This window comes from Tympanuchus pallidicinctus, unplaced genomic scaffold, assembly GCF_026119805.1.
Source record: "Tympanuchus pallidicinctus isolate F22 unplaced genomic scaffold, pur_lepc_1.0 scaffold20, whole genome shotgun sequence".
Lineage (NCBI taxonomy): Eukaryota > Metazoa > Chordata > Aves > Galliformes > Phasianidae > Tympanuchus > Tympanuchus pallidicinctus.
In genome coordinates this window covers 1144861-1167500 of record NW_026294722.1, presented here as the reverse complement: position 1 = coordinate 1167500, position 22640 = coordinate 1144861, and the positions used below count along the sequence as shown (strand labels likewise).

General features: G+C 43.8%; 1 protein-coding gene and 1 long non-coding RNA gene across 2 annotated transcripts in view; one reads left to right on the top strand and one right to left on the bottom strand.

Annotated features, from left to right (window-relative positions):
* TSHZ2 (teashirt zinc finger homeobox 2) overlaps positions 1-15095 on the bottom strand; it is a 212201-nt gene extending 197106 nt beyond the window's left edge. Inside the window, exon 1 of the mRNA XM_052684262.1 lies at positions 14355-15095. Within this exon, the coding sequence (XP_052540222.1) occupies positions 14355-14394 (40 nt within the window). The 5' untranslated portion in view covers positions 14395-15095. The remainder of the gene's footprint in view (positions 1-14354) is intronic.
* A 267-nt stretch (positions 15096-15362) lies between these two features.
* LOC128081039 (uncharacterized) overlaps positions 15363-22640 on the top strand; it is a 222590-nt gene continuing 215312 nt past the window's right edge. The window contains exon 1 of the long non-coding RNA XR_008206954.1: positions 15363-15669. This is a non-coding gene — a long non-coding RNA (uncharacterized LOC128081039). The remainder of the gene's footprint in view (positions 15670-22640) is intronic.

Sequence of the window (22640 nt, the reverse complement as noted above, 5' to 3'; positions counted from 1 at the left end):
AGGTAAAATTCCAATTTAATACAACACCTCTAAAATACAACCTCTTCTACATGAGGCAACAATAATCAACTAACCAAATCTACTCATAAGAGGAAGGGGAAATTCTGAGTAGAAGTGCAAAAATGAATCATTATTCTGATAATGTTTTTGTTATTATTTTCGCAGATGGTTCTGAAAGCTCTTACAACTCAATTAAGTTACCACAGTCAATAAAAACAAAGAGCAAAACCAGGGCAGATACTTTCCGCCCAGACACGACGGTGATGGGCACATTAGAAATGAGGTAGATTAGATAGATGAACTAGATAGACACATCTAACTGTCCTCCAGTGCACTCATTTGTTTGACAGCCTGGAAAATGCCAACATTCCTGGGATTAAATGAAAATAGAAAACTGCATTTTCACTGTAAAATACACTCAGAACTTCACGACCTCAGTTTCTTCTTGTTAAAATAAACCGGGGCCCAACCAAGTACTTCCAAAGAGGCTCAAAGTACAATACACTGAATGAAACAGTAACTACGACACCACCAACTGAAAGCCCTTACACTGCTACTCTTTAATCCCAGCATATTAGTGCAGCGATACCACTTGCACACACTTCAATACACCCATTTTTCTTGAACTCAACACCATCAAAGTGTTAAATTGCCCATTTTGCACTGCTGCCTTGAAACCATATTCCTTTGCGGCACGATTGCCAATTCCTCTCCCCTTATAGGCCTGTTGAACATTTTTTACTGTGGTACATTTCCCTCCACTTTATTAATCAAAAAATGTAAAAGTAAACAAATGTGTTGCATACAAAAAAATAAACAGCAACAAGAACTGGACTGATCCTTCCCAGAGATTCCTGGCCCAGGTTACAGACGTATTGGCAAGGCTTTTGCTGCAGCGCTCAGAAAAACGCGCACACAATGACACACGGATAGCACCCGTGCTCATATTCAACAGCTCCATATTTTTTCCTAGCACCAGGGCACGTGAGCAAGTTCGAAGCTAGATCTGGCAGTGTGCACGTGGCAGTCCCCGAGCCGGATCCTGCTCTTGCCCCCTCCAGCTCTGACAGAAGTGCTGGCTGCGCCCGGGGAGCTGCGCGGCATCGCGGTGCTGTCGGGGAGAACAGAATCCAGCTCCTTGTGACAGCTTTCCCTACACAAAATCACAATCAGCCAAACGCATTTGTAATCTACTGCAGCTGGTGTTTCTATAATTGATAGAGATATAAAAGCCCTTTTTGCTAAAGTTGTACTTTTGTACTTTTTTTTTTCTTGGGGGAGTTGTGCGAAAGCTGCTACAAAAAGTGGGCTTTAAATCTCAGATAATGTAGCTCCCTTTAGAATCCCAAGCTTAGAGCAAGCAGTTATGAGTTTTAGAGATGCAAAAAAATGAAGCTAAAAACAAACATTTATTTTACTTGACGTAGCAAAACAGTGGATTAAAAAGTTAAATCAATGCACCGTCTGAACGGTTCCTGCTGTAGCTGCAATTTCAAATGAAATAAGAATGTTATAAAAACTCTTGCATATTAGGCACATTTGGAAATGTCTCCTTGTAACTGTTCTTTAAGTGTTCTGTCTATGAGCACTAACAGGTCACTGCACAGGAAATGCAAAAATATGTTACATTTTAATCAGGGCATATAAAACACTGTCTAGAATGTTACATTGCCCTTGGGAATCTGCAGTAAGTAGGGGAACTTTTACAAAGTCCAGGTCACTCTCCCCATTACATCACTGTTAAAAAATAAAAAATAAAAATTATTAGGTTAAATTATATAGATGTGGTGTATTAGAACTTTCGCAGTTGTAGGATGATGGCTAAGAGATGCTTATTTCCTTGGAGAAACTCATAATCACCCTCTTGTTCCCCTGCACATACTCTACATATTGAAAACAGTGCATTTTAAACTGAACTGAAATGTTTCCAAACAAAAATAATGACAGAAGACAAACATAAAAATGAGACTTCTCGTACACTTGCTCTACCAACAGATTTCAGCACTTCACCTTAACACACAGACACCAGCTGAAAACCTGCCTGGTTGTACCTCACAGGTGATTAAAAATGAAAGACGGGATTTTAGCAGAGATGTTTGGGAATGATTAAGGTAAAATGTCCCTAATCCAAACAAGTGGAAACCCAGATGTCAATGTCATAACATTCCCCCAACCCCCATAAATATTTCTCCAAGTGATTTACCTCTGTTTAACCCAAATCACAAGATCATAAAATATCTAATAAGTTCACAGAAACAGCAAAAGAGTGATGTGAGCGTGACTGTTTTCTAGATTAACATTCTTGGCATTTTAGCTATTTCACATACAGAATCTAGGAGGTGACACAAAACAGTGTCCCCAGGACGTCCTGCTCTGCTCTCGCCGCTCCCGGTTCAACGTTCGTCACTGAGTTCCAGATGGAAAGATTCCATCTCTATGAAAAATCTCCCAAGGAGCAACAAACGAAGCAAAATGAAACGCCGTGCCCTGAGTGAGCAGCACCCCGCACGGCCCACTGCCCGCAGGGGAACATGGCGGCTGCCTCCACAGCGGTGCTGCTCAGCCCGCTGCCATTTGCATGCTGCAGCATGAGAGCAGATCTCAAAGTAGTAACAGGCCCTTTTTTTATTTTTTTATTTTTTATCTAAACAGATATCTGTGGTTGAAACTCTTGGCATTATTCTTTGTATTTTTTCTCCGAGCTGCTCGCTTTAGTACAACAGCTTTGTAGCTGCCAGTATTTTCCACTCTTAGTTCCAGCCTACCTACGGCGCGCAGCTCCTCCAGGTCCAGCAGCTGGCTCAGCCCCTGTGACAGCACACGGGCAGTGCAAAAAGTGGCTTCTTGCACACAACTGAGGGTGCCCCTGGTGCTGGGACAGCCTTCCTTCCCTCACCCACCGCCAACAGGGGCTGTGGAGAAGTAGCAGCAGCCGAGGCCCCATCCAGGCGCCAGCTGACACGCTCGGTGCTGACATTTCCCTTCCTCTGCTTTCGCTGCTCAGACCCATGGCCATCCTGCAGCAGGGAAAGCAATTGTCCTACTTACACGCAGCTAACACATATTTTAAGGCAATGTAATTGAAAAAGGGAAACTGAGAACTGAGCTTGCGTGGTGGAGATGGCACGCTTGGAGAATGCTGTGTCACCTTCTAAAAATTCTTTGGCAACAGCAACTTTTCGACTTTGTAAGTCAGACAAATTTGGGTGGATTTTTTTTTTTCAGGGAAGGCAGAAGATACCTCTGAAAAACGTTCGCATCACTGCCAGAAAGCAGTGGTCCTGCAGCTTTGGAAATAAAACCCTGACATACGCCTTTTGCATTTTTGCCAAACAACATCCTACCCTAAATTTCAGGAAGAACATTTTAATAAAGGAAACACAGATTTTGGCAATGGAAAATGTTACTCTGAACAGCTCAGATCTGGAAACACTAGAACCTGTAGAAATCAAGCTTTTGAACAGAAAAATCCAAACAATCTGGACTACACGTATTGTTGTGCCCATTATATAGATGTTATTGCTGTGCCCAGGGCTATGCAGTACTCCCAGCATCCATACAACAGTGCTCTCAAGACCTCCATTGGTTTTCTGCTCTTTTCAGCCTCTTTCCTTATTTTCCCCTTCTTGTTATCATGCAGCTGAACTTTTTCCATGTCAAAGGGCTGCCAGGCGGGGGACGGTGCTGAGCCTTGAGTAGCAATGCTGGCTGCTTGTTCTGCCTCATCCATAGCAAGCTGCCTCAACGGTTCAAGCAATCCATCTGGCTAGAGGGATCATCAGACAAAAACAAACAAACAAATCCATAACTCAGATCACAGAAAAGGTCTTGTCTTTGTTATATGAGCTGTTTTGTTCTCGTGTGCGAGTTACACAATAATTGGCTAAGCCTACAAAATCCAGGTTGAGTCCCTGATTCAGCCCGAGGGGCTCCCTGGCCTTAGATTTCAGTGCAGACTTAAAAATTGATAGCAACTCCTTTTTAATTATCAACTGCTCATGATACATGTTTTAATGACATGCATTTAATTTCGGTCCGGTTTTAGACATACAATTTACTCACATTCAATATAAATTCCAGTGTTGTGAAATGGGGCCTTGCAATTGTTTTTAAGCGCTTTTTCAAGTTATGAGATACATCTGAAATATAAAATTGAAGGAGTTTGGTAATGTCAGGTGATGTTTTGTTAGCTTTTGACAAGAGAAAATACTTAATACCCTCATTTTTTTCCTGCTCTGAATATTAGTTTAATTGTCACAAATAATTAAATGCTTATGAGTAAAAGACATCTTTAGACATTTTGACAATACGTATTAAGAAATGCTTTAAGGGAAATCTGCACAGATCGGCTTTTATTTGTTATGCTAAACAATGATGCATCCTGACTGCATTTGCTCCTTATTTGTGTGTGCAACAGGAGACGTACTGTGAATGATCTGTAAGGAATAAAATGACAGTATTTGACAGGCTAGGAAATGTCTGGGCAAGGATACAGCATAAGGAAACCTAAAAGGGCATTGTTTGTAGAGGGGCAATGGGACAGAGACACTCCCTTCAATCTAAGGCAATGAAAGGCGCCAACGACTAAATTACAGTTAATAAGAATAAGAAATAAACATAAATTACATACACAAGGCTCAAGTTCAAGGACTTTGGACCACTAAAATATATATCTCTCATTATATCAATTATCAAAGAGAGACAAATTTCCATCCTCAGAATTTGCATATGAACTCTAATAACCTACTACTCAGAAATAGAGGCAAGCATTAATTTCCACATGAAAAGGAGCCATGGGAGAGCTTCCCAAGTCCCCAGCTCCTGGGAAGAAAGCCCTACCTGGTGATTTGGCCATGAATGCTCCGGCCTCTGCAGGAGGGAGAAGCAGGTGGTCTCCCAGGTATGGCAGATTAGCTCTCTATTACCTAAGATTTATTCTGAGTTCTTGTCAATATAATGGCTGAAACAACCGTTCCTGAAAGGTAATACGGCGTGAAAATAAACATAAACAATCCTTAATGAATCCATAGGCTATTACGTGCATCATATTTCTTCTATAGGCAATACATACATCTCCGCTTAGAAACAACAACGCTGCCCTTGATCAAAGCTCAGCAATTCCTGCTCACACAGGAGACGGAACTGGAAGAGGTCTATGGGAACTGCTCAGGGCTAAACGCTCCTCAAAATTCAACCCCTCCTCAGGTGCCCACGAAAGGATTTAGACCCTTCACTTTGGAAGCCGGCTTACAAAAACTAGAGCCTCGGAATTTATTATCAGAGATTTCCAACCACCTCTGGTGGTCTGTGTGGAAGAAAACATGCATGTTCTGTTAGACAATAATTAGAATGGGTTTTTCGTATTTCTCAGGGCAAGGCATTATATATGAATTACAGAGTTGGACCTCAGACTGACAAAGAAATGTAAAGCAGTGTAAAGGGGGAAAAGTAACCATAATAAAATTTTCTGGTCCTGAGCCTTATCACTGACAACAACGCATCCGAGGGTCATTTGGGAAAGTTCAAAACTTACTAAAATTACGCTGACTAAAATGATTCCCCCAGAAAAGATCCCCCGTTCTGAAGTTCACGGAGCCCGGTCTCCTGCTGGAAGCGCGCTGACAATATTAATGTGATCTAATAGCCAGAGTAGGGAATTAGGACCAAAAGCTGCTTGACCTTGAGCAAATCAACCAAAACCTCCTGCCTTCAATTTACCTTTCTGTGAAATGGGAACAAGATATTCTGCTCCACTGAGGTCGTTCTACAGAGTACACAGCATTGGTGAGGAATCCTTGGAAGGAAGGCGTGAGGAAAGATTACTCTGCTCCCTATCACAGAGCACGCGTGAGCAGCAACCGTGCTGCTAATCAAAAGTGCTAGAAAGCTTTTAATTCTTTAACATTTAATGCTACAGATGATCAATATAACTACTTAGCTTCTTTCTCCTTTCACATGTTAATTTAATGCAACTTGTACTGTGCCCATAAATGTTATGACAAGGCAGAAAAACACATAAAAAATTAATTTTGGTACACAAACATACCAGCTAGGCTAAGATTCTGTTGTTTCAATACAAAACTACATCACAAAAAAATCTGATTTGGGGTTAGTTTTTTTTTGTCCACTCAGATTGCAGGCACTAAATGAGTTCTTCTATATGTACAAAGAAAACTACAGACTTTACGAATTGAGGTGGTAATTCCCAGTGCAACTTACACAAAATTGTATGGAAAATTCAGAGTAAAGCCTTTCCTTCCTACAGAAAAAAAAAAACAACAAACCACAACAGGACTTCTGTGCAACTGAAGGTCAGTGATAGAAATAGGTTTGTTGTCTACACATTTCAAACTGCATCAAAGTGCAGATTTTCATCCTGATCTCCTCTTTCACTATATAAATCATTGCAATCAAGGTATTACAGTGAATTTATTTATTTTCATTAGAAACAAGAATTGCGTGCTGTGCTTTTTTCTGTAGAAATTCTGCACATAACAGACCATGTGTAACTTCAGCAAAGTTGCTTTGGGAATATTTAACAGCATTTTTTAACTTATGAAAGCAATACTGAATGAGATTTACTACAGTTTAAGATAAGCGGGTCTTAATTTTATATGAACAAAGAGACTTAAAAAGCAACCAGAAAGAGTTCTGACAACACTGTGGAATATCAGGCCTTGCGCAGAATTGGCCCTGTTCTCTCCTACGTGCATACAAACAAATACAAGAGGCTTTTCAATTAGATGAGCCTTTTGAGAGGGATGCAGGAAGGGCCACAGAGCTCCTTAAAACTTTACTGCTTTTGTCTTTGTCAGGTTGGGATGCATACTAAAAATGACCTGTTCTTTCCATGACATGCAAGATTTCCTTTCTAATTTGACCTCCTCATTTTATTGGTTTCCCAGAATGGGAGTGGGGATGCTGATCTGGATCGGTTTTCCCCAAATACTCAGTAGATTTGTTTTTCTATAGCTGTCTAGAGCTAAGGATGCTTCCCATGGTCTCTTCAGCATAGTAACTTTAATGAGCTTCGGTATCATTAGACAATACAGTTTACAGAACAGAAGGAAAAAAGACACAGAAAGGAATAAGATAGAGCTATAATAGATACAAGCTGTGGAGATGAAAGAAAGAAGTCAGCATCTCATTTGCATTAATACAATAAAAATACAGCATTAATGTTGCTAGTTGTAATTTTTTTTTTTCAATAAAGTTGAGCCTGATTATATCTGAAAAAAAAAAAAAAAAAGACAGGCTGTGCATTTCTCACAGGTCTTGCAAGGGTTTCGGCTTTAGAGAAGAGCTACTGGCTATTAACTTCCTACATTTAATTGCCACTGAAAACAATCTCTGTGAAACCTCATGTGAAAGCCACTCCTCGAGAACCAATGGTCTGATCCTCCAAAGCCCAAGCTGCTTTGTTTACAGCAACAAATTCAGAGTCACTTTTCACATAACTGCACTCCATCATTATGTTGTGTGCTTTGTTTACTGGTATTATGTGTGCATACATATGAAATTATATACACATGCAGATACTGCACAGTTCATCCTGAGAATCAGAGAAATGCGATATTACCAGCTTTGTTTATTCAAAAATCACGAATCACACCCTCAGAAATCATGAGACTAGCTGAAAATTATGAGATGCTAAAAAGAATCGCTGTGAGAATCACGGTATTCCTGTTCTGGCGTAAGAACCTTTAGGCTGTATGCTTTCATTCTCCCTACTTCCCCATAGCAAGGGGTTTTAAATAAAATTTTCTTTTAAAATATGCATTTGGCACTTGGATAATCACCAGACTCCAGGAGCTGCAGGTTCAAAGAAAACATGCGCTAACAAAGGGCTTCCAGTGGACACAACTCCCAACATCGCAGCCATTTCAGCGTTTTAAGATACTGGTGGGATACTCAAAACCTGCTCTGAACTACTGCACTGTACTGCACTGTACCAGCTTGAATCAGAGAGAAGGTTCCACTCCCAGGCAGGCACGTACCTATCCTTTCTGCAGGGCAGGGATCTATTTCCTATACATTTAGGACCGCAGTTCTATTTCGGTGCAGCGTTTAACCAGTAACTGGAACAATCTGGTGCTGCACCTTATGAAATACGGATTTTTCACAATTTAATCCTGTCATTTTGTAACTATTGTTATGAGTTCATTTTTCCTAGGGCAAAGGGGAAAAACAGTTCTTTTTGGGAAACAAAGATTCTCTTCATTTTCCTAAATGAAACACTTAATGCAACACTTAGATCATAAGACCAGTTTTTCCACTTTTTGCCTGAAAAATCTCACCAGCCAACGAATGAAAAGCCAGCAGTTAGAAAGAGATGTGTAAATCTAATGGGAAACAGCATGCTTCTGTGATGCGTTTCTCCTGAAACCTTACAAAATACACTATTCACTGTCAAGGCATTTCAGGGTTGCAAAAGCTGTTATTATAACATGGCGAAAACGACTCGGCGCCAAGATCCAGCAGCCTCGAGTGAGAGGTCACCTTAATGAGGAAGAACTGATTTTGATAGCTAAAACTACACGGAACTTTTACACTTCCCCTTCACAGAACCCTTTTCGCGCTTCTACCTGAGAGCTGCTGCCCATGTGCACAATGCAACCAGCACATTAGAAAAAGGACTCTTTAAAAGACTGTATCATCTACTGGTACCAAGAAACTGTTCAATAATTAACACAGAGAGTGGAAATGTGTTTGAGAAGTGAAGTTAGCCAAGCAAGTAAAACATGTCAGTCGCACAGGCACTAGAAAAGAGCAGCGTGCAACCCTCAGTAACACAAGTTACAGCCAGAACTCTTCCCCAGATTTTAAAGGCAGGTTATGCTTTAAAGCTGGGTAGTAGAATCTGGTCCCTCTTCAGATGCAAAATACTGCTAGAAAAATACTTAATTTCATAGCTTAGCAGCCCAGCCTGACAGAGACAGTCTTTACACAAACCAGTTACCCGCTGAAGCAAAGTGCTGAGTAAGAGATGCAGAACTGGACCCACTCTCATGTAAATTATTGTAATTAAATAGGTAATGAAAAACCACTGCTCTTGCACGAATGAAATGTGAGACTTCAGCTAAGAGTGTAATGTGTTTCCAATTGACTCCTATATCAGATTCGGAGACAGATGAAAATGTCTCTCTGCTTGCATGAGCACGCTTTGGAGGTACAACTTCACAAACATTTTCATTTTGGAGAGAAGAGGGATAAACAAAGGGTTATCTTAGCTGTAAAGTCAGTAGGATATTCTTTTTTTGAGGCATAATATGGCATGCACATGTCTCAATCTAAGAGGCATTAAATAGAATTTGAATCATTTTACTTTGCATTTGCTAATAATACATCACCCAGTAGATGAACCAGGCCTTATTCTCCCCTCCATGAGCTGACATGGTATTTTTTTCTTATGTTTGAGCTCTTAAGATCTGCACAATAGCTTAACACAATAAGTGCTTAGCCTCTGGTTCCAACTGTAATTGATAGAGTACGGTTCCATTCCCTCTGCTGCTGCTAAGTTGGGAACTGCAGCCACAGCATCTGACAGCTTTTTTTTTTCCCCCGTGAGTCTGGAGTTGCTCTCTGGGAGTGATGTCCTCATCGGGACGTGGAGGGAAATGGGAACGGCTCACCCCGGCACCGGGCCGTGCAGGAGCTCCAGGGACCTCTTCTAGGGGAAACAGTTGCTGCAGGTGGGTGCTGCTGATGGGAGAGAAATGCAGGGGAGAAAGCTCTGGGAGGAAATAGCAAAATCCTGCAGCCTGAAGAAAACGGGCTTTTCGAGTAGAGAGCACAGAGGAGGGAGAGCATTTGCTGAACAGAATTTCTAACAATGAGCGTATTTGTAAAAGTGCTGTAAGATTCTGTCATTTACTGATGGAAACTCCTGGTAAGTCCCAGTCTTTATACAGTGATAATACACTGTGCTTTGAGACGCGAGATTCAAGCTGAAATAAGGAAACAGCTGAATTGAACACGACTGCAAATTGTCCCATTCGGGCCTGAGTTCTGACATGGGAGAATCACACTGTGGGTTTGGGCTTAGCAGCCTGAGTCCAGACTTCAGTGCAGATGGAGACTAATTTTGGTGGCTCTTCACTTTCAAAAGTGCCTATTTTGGTACATATTTAATTAACCAAGTTTTAAAGCCTTCGCTTGTTTGTGAACACCTTGGCTTTTTTGTCATCTCTCAGCATGGCGATGTGCACAGTAACTGAAAGGTTCTGGGGCATGAGCTATTTAGGTGGTTTTTCTGGAGGATGCTTAAACAAAGCACTGCTGCCATTTCTACAGTTTCATTCAGCGCTGCCTGCGTGGAAACTATTTCTATTCCCGTATAATAAAGGATACAGATAATGCCTGAAAAGCCACAACGCTCTCAGTTATTAATACATGTACGTACTGCTTCCTTTCATCACAGAAATGCACACGGCAGACCTAGCTGGCCACCTACTTTGCTCTCTAAAGAAGCAGAATTTCGCTTTCTAAATACGTTTCTGTTTTAAATAACCTTTACTACTGAAGTGCAGACTGCAGCTCCAACGTACTGACTGCTACCCATCTTCTGTTTGCCACTATCTGGGGACTTCTCCAAAACAAGACTGCCTTATTCTACTGCACCAATAAACAAAATGAATGCGGCTGCTATCTGTTCCTGCTGTACTTTTCAAGGGCTTTGGTTCCTAGATAGCCTATTGGAGCTGGGAGAGAAAGAAAAGAAGACGAAATTGCACTCAGAAAAGGCGTTAAGTCTGGATTCGTCTTTTAGGCTTTAAAAAAGCAAACTAGCAATTCATGATCACAAAATAAAATATGCACATTTAAACAGGCTGCAGGGGAAAGTAGAGTTTAATCCAGTGAAATTGTGTTTGAAAGCTATTTCATACCCCTAGGAATAAAATCTGAATAGCAATTTTGCTTTGCTCCCACCTTTTTTCCACCCTTCTGTTAATATATTACCATTTGTTATGGAATCGTTACAAGAGTTCTGCCCCAGAGGTGGCTGCGTTGTGCGGAAGGACGAAGCGCTTTCCGGGCCTGGGTCTCCTCGTACTCCCAGGGGCAGACAGCGCTCATCGCAGCCGCACTGATGCGAGCAAAGCTATTTCTGCTCTGTACCTGAGCGGGAGAAGAACTGGGCCCGCAATCTGCACAGCCCTTGTGAGTCGTTTGGAGGAAGGCGACAGCACAAACAGGTCCTTACTGTACACAGAAGCATGATACTAACACAGCCACAGGCACAACGAGCTCCAAAAACCTGCTTTAAGAACTACTGAAATGGAGATGACGATAAAAAGAGGGACGGCTCAGAGCAGATTCAGCCCTGGAAAGATCAAAATGCATTCAACGTAATTCTGGCATTGCTGTGCGATGAGTTATCTCTAAAAGTATAATTTGAGATCAAAAATCCCCATCGTCAAACATAAATAGGGCCCCGTTTATCCAATTACGCTACCTTGTTTCATTACAATGCTCTGTAATATATTTCTTAGGAATACAAGGCTTAACATTAATAATAGAACAGGACAAAATTGCCATGTATATTTCTCTAGATAGATTTTCATCTAGCAGCAGGACTTCACTTCTGATTCACTCGCTGGTTCTCTCTAACCTTTACATTATTCATTAATCAAACTAGAAACCTGCTTTCAAAGTCAGTGCATGGTAGTAATTATTTACAGTTGTGCATAGTATTTAATTTTAAGCAGTGACAAAAGCAGGCACGTCCAGAACCACAAGGCTTATCATTTTTCTTCCGGTGGAGGTGAACTATCTGAGGGAGCCAAAAGTTGCAAACTTCTCTTCAATATCTCTGCTGCCATCAAGACAAAATGCAGTGCAACTGATACATTTGAACTTGTACAAGAGAAAATAAATAGAGCGAAAATTAAGTAATATATAATGTATTAACTCCTCTAAATAAAAGGAATAAAGAGATTTGCTATCAGCCTTGATGAGAGATTTGTTTCTTATTGCACAGTCTGTCTACTGTCACTTTGAGGTACTTCGCAATCTGCAAAACAGAACCTCAGTGCTATCCTGAAAATGAAAGTCAGTTTTAAGAACTACACACAAGAGGCATGTCTGCTCTTTGGAAGCCCCCCCGCCCCCCCACAAACACATAAACACAACTTCAAAGCAGGAGAACTATTGCAAATGCACAAACCGACTTCAAATCAGTTATGCTGAATGAAACCGGACTGCTTTTGCAGCGCTTTGCTCACCTGAAACAACATTGCTCTGAGGACAAACAGAATCACAGGCATGCACTGTGGAAGACCAAGGCACGCTTCAAAATGGGAATAAAGACGGAGAGACACAGCTGTGGCCATGCGGATTTCTACCTCCTCACTATGGCTGGCAACATACTGTAATGTTCTGGATAGGAATATTTCTTGCTGTATTCTCAGCGGGGAAATCCTGGGAAACAACAGGATGGGCTTTGCTCACAAGAATTTACTTATTCTGCAGCCTATGTTTCTAAAAAAGAACAGGATGCCCCTGCTACAGGAAGATACTACACACATTGCAAGCAAAGATTCTACTTTGAAAATAAAATAAAATGAAGCCTCGTACTCCTGACAGAAAGAAAAAAGGAGCAATTCTAGCACTGTCACTGTGATGATCAGCATCCATGAAAAAACAGCTATTTATCCTGCAAGTTGAACACGTTAATGCCTTATTCAGATATAACCTCTTTGTGAATAAAACAATAACAGCAACTCGTCAGAGAGTTCTTCTGAATATATATATAAATACATATCTGTGCTGAGCTTGACTATCATTTATAATGGCAGGGATTGCTGCTTGCCAGGCTGGCAGCCTGCGTGGGTGCATCACTGCTCATGTCCCAAAGGCTCTCCCTGCATGCCATTGTCCTACACCCATGAGAATAGGGCAAAACACGTAAGTTCGTCCAAGTTGTGCACCTCCCAATTTCTCAAAATAACATTTGCCTCCAAATGTATCCCAAGCACTACTTTGCAAAGTTTATTCGAGCCACTAAAGTTGCCCATGCATTTTGTCCCATGGATAATACGACAACATGAAAATATTCAGAGTAGAAAAATTAACAGGCCTTTTTGAAAGTGCAAACATGAAATATTAGTTTTCTTTGGAGAACTAATCTGACAAAGGACCCACAGAAAAAAAAAAGGGGGAGAAAAACCCGCCTACATTAAAAGCCAAACAAGATAATAATTGTGCATGTCTGGCTAAGAGAATCTAGAGGGCAAGCCTTACGTCATTGGCACTTGGGTTACCATGGTGAGTGATTTATTGATATATATCAAGAATGAATAGATCAAAGGCAGCAAGATGACAGGTGATCAATCAAATGTCAAATCAAAGCTGGCAATCAACTGGAAAGCTGATTTTTCAGTGGGTGGGTCTGGCAGAAGAAAAATGAACTTCCATATTGCGCTTCCCAGAAACAAAACCCCATCAGACTATTAAAAAAAAATAAAAAGCAATTAAGCAGCCTGGAAGAGAACTCTTTGAAAAGATTTACTATACGGGCCCACTCATCTGCCTCTTTTTCTTGGCCCCCAAAAGAAAAAGAACATCCTACAAATGACAAAACAGAACGCTTCCAAAGTTGCAAACTATTTCCTCCCCTAAGATAAATAAATTAATAAAAAATCATTTAAAAAAAAAAAAAAAGAAGAAGAAGAAGAACGATCACAAAAGCACTTGGCGCGTGCAAATACACCAACTCAGATACAAAACAAAAGAAGAATTTGATTGGAAAATGCGGCTCGTCTTCTAGCAGTCACAACGCTTCGCTTTATTTCCTGTTGCAATTTTCACCACCGCTGATCAAAGGCTGAACTTCCCCGCCGGGTTCAGCGCCGCAGCCCCTGCGCCGTTTCAGGCACACGCAGCGCTCGGGCAGCGCCGCGCAGCCCCGCAACGGGAGCCTCAGCGCCCCGAGCCGCTCCGCCACGCGCGTTTGGGAAACAAAACCGCCGCGGGGTAAAGAACGACCGAAAATAAATAAATAAATAAAATAATCATAATAAGGAAATAAAGCCTGAAGCGGGGAGCAAAGTGGAGGCTGCTCCCGGGCGGGGAAAGGGGCCGGGGGAGAAGGGGAGAGAGCGGAGGAAAGTTGGGGGGAAGTTTGGCCGGGGCGGGCGCGGGGCGGCGGGAAGGGGTCGGGGCCGGAGAGCCGCGGGCAGGGCCGCGGGCACGGAGCGGCACGGGGAGTTCCGGGCACAGAGAGGGGGAGGGCGAGAAATAAAGCCGGCTGCGGGCCGAGAAGGCGAGGGTGACCCTCGGTAATAATAAAGATGGGGGGAAGGATCGAGAGGAGCGGAGAGGCAGCGCTGTGTAAGGGGATGGCTTCTCCTTACCTGCAGCCCGTTTGGGTGCTTGCTGTTTCCTCCTTGGCATCGCTCTACTTTCTCCAATCTCACTTCTGTCCCCAGATCCGGGAGCCCTGAGCCGCTCCGGAGCCGTGTTCGTGCGCCTCAGCCGCGGCCCCGGCACCCTCAGCCCCGGCCCCCCCGGCTGCGCTCACAGGAACCTGTTTGCCTTTATTTTATTTCAGAGATCTACGTTTCTTTCTCTCTCTCTCTCTCTCTCTCTCTCTCTTTTTTTTTTTTTGGCTTTTTTTTTTTTTTTTTTTTTTTTAACTGTTGCAACACTTGCTTTGCTTTGATTCGAACATCCAAGCTCAGGAGCAAATGAAAGGCGCCCACAGTACCAGAGAGCGAGAATAAATAAATAACAAAATAGATATGTATATATTAGAAAGGCGGCTCTGGGAATGCTGCGGGGCTGCCGGGCTGCTTCCTCCCTCTCCTCCCTCTCCTCCTCCTCCTCCTCCGCGCCGCGCGGATGGCGGAGCGCTGCCCGGCGGTGCGCGGCGTGTGCGTGCGCGCGGAGCGCTGCAGGTTCGGTGCTGTCAGATGCCAGGCAGTGAGTGATATGGGAGAGGACAGGGAGGCTTCGGAGGGAAGGAAATCTGCTGTTCGCACACACACGCGCGCACACACACACACACACTCGCACACACGCACACACACACACACATACAGGCAGGGCGAGGCGATGCCAGCAAACATCGATCCGCTGAGCAAACTGCACATTAACAAACTCCTCCTCCGCGCCCTGATGACAGGAGGAAATTTACTCCGCGCAGTTTATTAAAGAGACAGCGCGCGCCGCCGCCGGGCCCGCAGCACCTGGGGCGCGCGGCGCCGACGCCCCCCCCGCCCCCCGCGCGCGCCCCCCCCCCCCTCCCACGAGCGCGCGCCCCCCTCGCCCCACGCGCGAGCCCCGGTGCCACGCGCGCCCCGCGCGGAGCCTCCTGGGGAGGGCGCTGCGGGGCGGCCCCGGGGCTCCTTTCCTCGCGCTCCCTCGCGGCCGTCCCGCGCTCAGTGCAAACTCGGGTGAAGTTGAGGTCGCTCCCCAGCCCCCCTCGGGGTCCTTTCGTACCGGACAACCCGCGGCATCGCGGCCGAGCGCAGGGTGGGAGTGCGGTGTCGCGTCTGCTGTCCCAAGGCTCCCCGCACTCGCGCTGAGGAGGTGCGACCCCGCGCCGTGCCGCCGAACCGCCCTCATCCCGCGCGGAGCCCGGCGGGCGCACGGCAGGTGGGATCCCGCGCCGGCCTGGGGATCGCCGCCCCGTCCTTCTGTCTCCGCGGCCGCCGACAGCGCCTCGAGGTTTGAAAAGGGAGTGGGGTTCGATTCTGTGCCTTCCGTTCTCGTTGGTAAAGAATTTATTTCTTTTTTCAAAGTGGATTTTGCAAATATTCCACAGCCGAGCCCCGGAGTTTGTAACAGAACGGAGTTCCTTGGTGCTCTTGTTGCTGTCTCGCCATTTGTGTGTTTCTAATGGGATGAGCGGGAACCATCTGCATCCCGCTCAAACAGCGCGCCAGGCCCAGCTGTGCATCGCCGCCCTGTGCCCCACAGCTCCGCTGAGGAGGGGGTTTCCATGGAAGACCCCGCAGTGACCTTTCGGTTTGGCAGCCTGATAGGAGGCTGTGTGTGTGAAAGCATCCACGTAGGTGATTTCACTTAAATTATTTCATAGCCTTCCCCAACCGAACACTAGCAATTTTTATAAGCAATCTAAAAGTATTTATTGGTGCAAGCAGATGCTTAGTTTTGAAAGATAAAATAGGATAACGCTACCATAAAATACTCATTTTTGCTCTTCTGCCGTGCATAACTCACTCCGAAGCGAGCAGCTCTGCTCGAAGCGCTCAGCACTGCTTGGCCCCCTGGCAGCCCCACGCTGTGAAATCCTACCAGTGTGCACCTGGGGTTCTGTGCTGCCCGCTCCAGCCGTGGAGCTCAGCAGGGCCAGCGCTGGGGCAGTGCTGCTGTGAGGCCAAGAGGGGACGGTGCCTGATGCCAGCGTGGCGCTGGGCCTGGAGCACAGTGACCAACCGGGATTTCCTTCTTGCATTTCACCCAGCCGGGTTTGTGATTCAGTGATTCCGTGTCTGTCTTGGTGCCCAGGTCAGAAGATTGAAGGTACTTCCAGTGGGGGTTGCATTCTTTCTGTCTCCCTCTCTCCTCTGGTTGCGTGGAACAGTACTGCGCCTCTGGTTGGGGTAGTTTGATTATTAGTAGGTAATTATGAGGAATTGTATATTACTGTGAGGAGCTGTGTATGAAAAGCCCTTGTAAGATGCTTTATTGCCAGTGTGATGTGTTGAGATGCTGCCAGGCGTCATGGGGCGGGGGGATCGAGCTTATCTCTGGTGTGAACCTTTCCACCTGGGTCTGCTGCTCTGCACAGGGAGGACGGCCACGACCCACAGATGGAGCAGAGCCGGGCTCCAGTGCAGCCTGGGATCGGCAAGGAGCTGCTATTGTTCTCCCAGCCATGGCTGGAATCCAAATGCTCCACGCTGGGCATGGTATTTGTATCAGTGGCGTTTTCAGTCTCAACATGCAAGATGAGAAAGTCACTGTTTTAAATGGTTACTCCTTTGGGAAGGGGAAATTGAGAAGATGGACTTCTAGCAGAGCACTAGTGAGATGGCACCCTATCCACAGTGATAAATGGGAGCATTAACAAGGCTTGGTTGAGAGGAACCCTACAGATTTATGGCTTCCTGTCTCCACCAGCAGATGCCATTATGGCTGACAGAACAGAATGCCTTTCAAGAGGGAACTGGGATGGGATTATGAAGAAGGGGGAAAAAAAAGCCAGCAGAATCTGGTGTCCATTTTTATCCACTGGTCAGAATCTGCCGATAGCTTTGAATAGAGCCGAGACTGTACAGCAATTGTGCGCTCCCTCCTCCTGTTATTTATAACTACGTTGGTGAAGGTCATTTAGCATCTCTTTTAGCACAGGAAGAACCCATAATATTTACTGAAAGCATTTTTGCCCTCTTGAAAATTAGGGATGATAAAATGAAGTGATAGCACTGGAGGCTTCCTTGGCTTATCCAATGGAATAATCCCGATGGGTGTTTAATGTTTACTTTGGAAATGTAGCAAATGATTCTGAAGCTGTATTGAATTTTATCTATTTTTATTACATAGCAGAATAATATTTCCCTTTCCTGACAAAATGTTATGACCAGTAATAGCAATGGCAGTTATGCATGTTCAAAAAAGAGTAATCAAATCTCATGCTTCAGGGCACGAGCTGAGCTCCCCACCGGGATCGGGACGATGTTCTCCCCCCCACCTTCACTGCTGTGCAGTCAGCTAGGTGCGTTTTCAGAGCATTTCCAATGTCTTGGTTAGGTGCAGGTTACATGGAACAGAAGCGTGGTCTGGGACAGTGAAAAATCTCCATCGCTGTGGCTCTGGGGTATTTCTGGTCTGATTTTTCAAAATAACGCATGTGATTTGGTGTGCATTACAGGAAAGTCTGCAGGCATTTCCACTTGCAATAGAGGGTCAAATGTGATGTGTGTATTTGATTTCCCATCGTGAGCAGTCACAGAGACCTCAGCTGTTCACCTCAAGTCCCTCATCTTACCCTGTGTTGCCTGTCCTTCTATAGCTGCAATGCTGGTAATTAAATGTGGTTCATTTTCCTGGAATTCACTGATATGTAGGTACAGCATTCATCTGGAATGGCATTTACCTTGGATCTTACGGCCTCCTCCACTCTTACTACTTGAGATAAACAGAGAAAGGATAAATAAACAAATAAAGATAGGTAATTCTGGCAAGTTCTGCCAAGAAAGAATCATCGACAACTTCAATATTTACTTCCTTCTTCTTGAAAACTACTCTCCTTAAATAAATAGATAGATAGATAGATAGATAGATAGATAGATAGATAGGTAGATAGACAGATAAATAGGGGAGTGTGGTTTTGCAAGGATGCTCAGAGAACCAAGCTTGGCAGGCAGACTGGCGCTGCCTTGCAGGATGCAGAGTGCTGTGGTCATTTTTCTGTGCAGGCCGTGCCCAGCAGTGGGGCTGGCTGTGCTCCGTTCCCTCTGAGGCACTTCCACAGTGCACATTTAACCATCCTTCTGGGCACTTTGTTGTCATGCCCTTACTGTTTGAAATTTCTCTTAGTGATGAATGCATTTTGGAAATATATTTGTTCCTTTTTTTTTTTTTCAGTGCTCATGAATGAAATAGAGAACAGTGTATTTCCTTCCTCTTTTCAGCAATTTCTGCTGTATTTGACAACTTATTACATCTACCCACTGGTAACCCCGACTTCTCCCTTCATTCTGTGTAGGTCGTGGCTTCTGGACCTGGCACGGCTTTCATTGTTCTGTGGCTGGACAGCATATGTTTGGGAGCGCAGCGCCAAAACTGGATGCTTTATTGTGTCTGAAATCTTCCCAGCACCAAGTGGGATTACTTCACATGTCTAACATATGACACTCCTGTTTATACGTCCCAGTTTGACATCTGCCCTTTTTGCAACAGCATGACACTGTTGACTCATGTACTGCTTCTGATTCACTGTAACCCCAGATGCTTTCTTGCAGAAATGCTTTGTAATCAGTTGTCCCCATCCTATATTTGAACAGCTGATTATGCATCAGTGACAACTTTGCACTGATTCATCTTGAATTGCATCCTATTTTTTCAGACTATTTCTGCAATTTGTCAGGATCATTCTGTATTACAATGCTGTCTTCAAAGGCTGTTGCCATTCCCCCTAGCAAGGTACCATCTGCAGATATCATGCAAAACATTCTCCGTTCCACCTTCTTAGAAGAACAGTAATAAAGATACTGAATATTGTTGGGCCCAGAATCCCCTCCAGACATTATTCTATGCCCACAGTGTAGGTGGTACCTCATGTAGGTGTAGTTTTGGAGATCTTTCCCAGGCCCTAAAGTAATGTCACCTGAAGGTGTTCCTCAGCTCACTTGTGAGTCTGTTAGATGAGATGGTGGCAGAAGCTTATGGAAGTCAAGATAGATGACTTCTCTATCTGCATGGTCTGTCATGTTGTCATGGAATAAGTTTTGACATAATGTAACCTGAATAAATCCATGGTGGCCATCTCCAAGAACCTCATTCTAGGTCCCACGCTTTGCTCAGGTGTTTCTGCACGAACAGATGAGCAGATGATGCAACTCCTGCCCTCCCATCTCAGACAGGCACCGTTTGCAAGGTTTGAGTTCTCCAGCAACCTCTGATGTGCCAGACCTCAGGGATGGTCACTGGCATCTCTGAAGTTGCTGTAAGGTGAGCGTAATGGCCTGACCTTCACTGTGTGCTTCCCAAGTGCTCTTGAAACTCTTCTTCGTACTGCAGTCAGAGCTCTCACTCCTCTGACACTGGTCTTGATTATTTTTGCAATCTGATCACAGCTGATTCCTGTAGAGAAGATGAAAGTAAAAAAGGCTTTCTTAGGGTGATCTGTCAAAAGCTTTCTCTCTTTGCTGAGTGACAGATGTAATCTTTCCTAGGCCTTTTTTCTACATACAGAAGGCACTTATCAAACACTTTATTCTTATTATATTCCTTTCTAGTTGTATCTCATTTTGTGACTTTATATTTTTTCTTTGCATCTTCGTGGTCACTGTAAGAACTGTTTCCTGCCTGTTTTTCACATTGAGATAAATACCAATTTGTTTATAGAATTACGGTGTTGGTTTCCGTTGGGTTTGCTTTTGTTTCCATAAATACTCCTCATCATGCTGTACAGCAGGCGTTTTGCCTGCAGAGGGGTGGGACAGCAGCACTGGGGTAAAATCTGTTTTCCCCTCTTCCAGCAGTTCTCTGCACACAGCTCTGGTAGCCCAGCTTGGAGCGGTGGTAGGGCAGGATACGTTTCCTCTTCCTGGGATGAAATCCTGATATTGCAAATAATTTATGCTTGGAGTAACAGCAGGCAGCATTTCCAGAGCCCCCGGCCTTCTAATCTTCGACAAAAGGATTCACCTCTTGGCTGCAACAAAAAAAAAGACATTTGAGTTTGAACTCCCATCAGCTGTGAAAAAAGAATCCTTTGTGGCCGAGTGACGCAAACGTAAAGCGGCGCGAAGGTTTGCACAGCTCGGGCTGCAGCTACCTTCAGCCACATCTGTGGTTCATCTTCCATCACAATGTCATCAGCTGAAATATCACATAAGATCTCATTCAGAACTGTACATAAAGGCTCACCGTGCATTTTTTAACTATGACATCCTATTTCCAGAATTTATAATTCAGTCTTGCAAACCTGCTGCAGACTGGAACAGCCTGGAAGCTCTCGTTTTAGGAACTGAATTTTCCTTCTTTAAATCACAACAAATCTCCAGTTTAAAGAAAAGCAGAAATAAACACATCGCTTTTTCTGAAATAAGCACAGCAACACTGCAATGCCACTTCCCAGTCAAGCCAGCAAAGCCAGCTATTTGAATAAGGGCTCGATCTAAGACTTCTTCATTCTGCAGTAGAGAAACTTTGCATTTTCTTCAGTGGATTTTGAATGGAGCCCTGGCTCAGCAGGCATGCAGGACCACTGCATTTATTCCCTTTTCTATAAATATACCAACATCCCTAGTTTAAAAAAAAAAAACCCACAATCCAATATATCTGGGCAGCAAATGGACTGCAGTCTCAGAAAAGTTCTTGGATAAAGGTATTTTTAAAAAAAAAGAGGAATGAGAACTGACATTTTGGGGGTGAAAATGCAGCAGTGGAAGAATGCACTGTTCTGTTAAAACTTTCTTCCTAGAACATCTTATTTTATTGAAAAAAAAAGGGTTTAAATAGATCTTTAAAATGTTCCGTGAGTATGGAAATCAGAAAACAGGGATGTTTTACACTGTGTTGCAAGCACTGCTGAACAGCTGGCTGCATAGAAAGCAAAGTACAAGTTTGAAGATGGCATCAGGTTTTGTGGGATGTTTTGCCACTTTCCCAGCAAATAATGAAAGAACAAAAAATCACCACCACCACCACCAACAACAACAACAAAGCACAAAAAGCAACCAAAAATATTCAGAACAAAAGCAAACAAACAAGAACCAAATAGCTGTGCACTGCTGTAATAGGGAAGGAGGAATAAGAGCATTTCCTGCACAGAGCTGGTGGGACGTGGAGAGCAGGAGCTTGGTGGAAGAGCCTGTGGGCGTTCTGGAGCATCTGTCCTGCTGTGCTTCTACTTGTCAGACATCTGTCAGACACGCAGTGTTTCGAGAGCAGCCCAAAGGAGGCACAAAGAGATGGAAGATGCAGTTTTCTCTGGGCGAGTAGAACATCGCCAGCCCTTGAAATGGACAAAGGGACGGGGGAGGCCGGGTCCTTGCAGATGGGAGAAAGTACGTGAGGTTCTCTACGCCGTGTTTCTGTCTTGCTTTTAAAGACAGTCACCATCCAAATAAAGACAGCAGGTAAATTGGGGGAAATACAGAGTTGACAAAAAACAGTAAACAGGAAACGTTGAATTGGGTTGGAAGCTGTTTGCCTCGAGTAGAAAGCGAGGTGAAGGCACAGATGTTTGGGATTAAGATTGCTTTAAAAAATGGCTATAGCAGTGTCAATGTGACAAAATATGCAAATGCTCCTATCTGTCTGGATAATTTAATTATAAAGCACCCAATCACCATGGTATTGGAATGAATGCTTTCCATTATGCCGTAATGAATTGTTTGTGCAGTGTAAGCCTATTCGTTCCTTTATTGGTATGCTTATTTTTTATTATTATTTATAGTTAGGGAAGAAAATTATGCTGGCAATTGAAATAATTGATGTATCTGATATTTTAGGGGCTAAAATAATACTGGTGCATTCTAAAGCATCTAGTGTTCTGTCTGCGATAAGGGCTGGGGAAGAGCAGATCTGCTAAATACTTCAGGAACCTGTAATTCTGCACATGGCCCCTCATCACAAACTGCATCGCCTGCTGAGCCACGCCGGGATTTCTCTTAACATCAGGAGAAGATGAATGCATCATTGCAGTTTACACATCCCCAGCACATTTGTTTAATGAATAGCACAGAGAAAGTTTAACTGAAATGCTAAAGCCAGCAAAAGGGACAAAATATCCAATGGGATCTTAATTGAAATTTAATTCTAATGAAACAAACCTCTTATTAAAGCAAGGAGCAAAGTTTTCATTTAGCAAAAAGAAAAAAAAAAAAAAGTGTTGATAGAGGGAAGAAAAAAAAAAAAGGCAATATTCTTTCTAGAGAACTTTTGAGAAGTTCTGTTTGTCTGTGAACTGGGCCACAGCTTGGGGTGGGCGCAGCAGCACT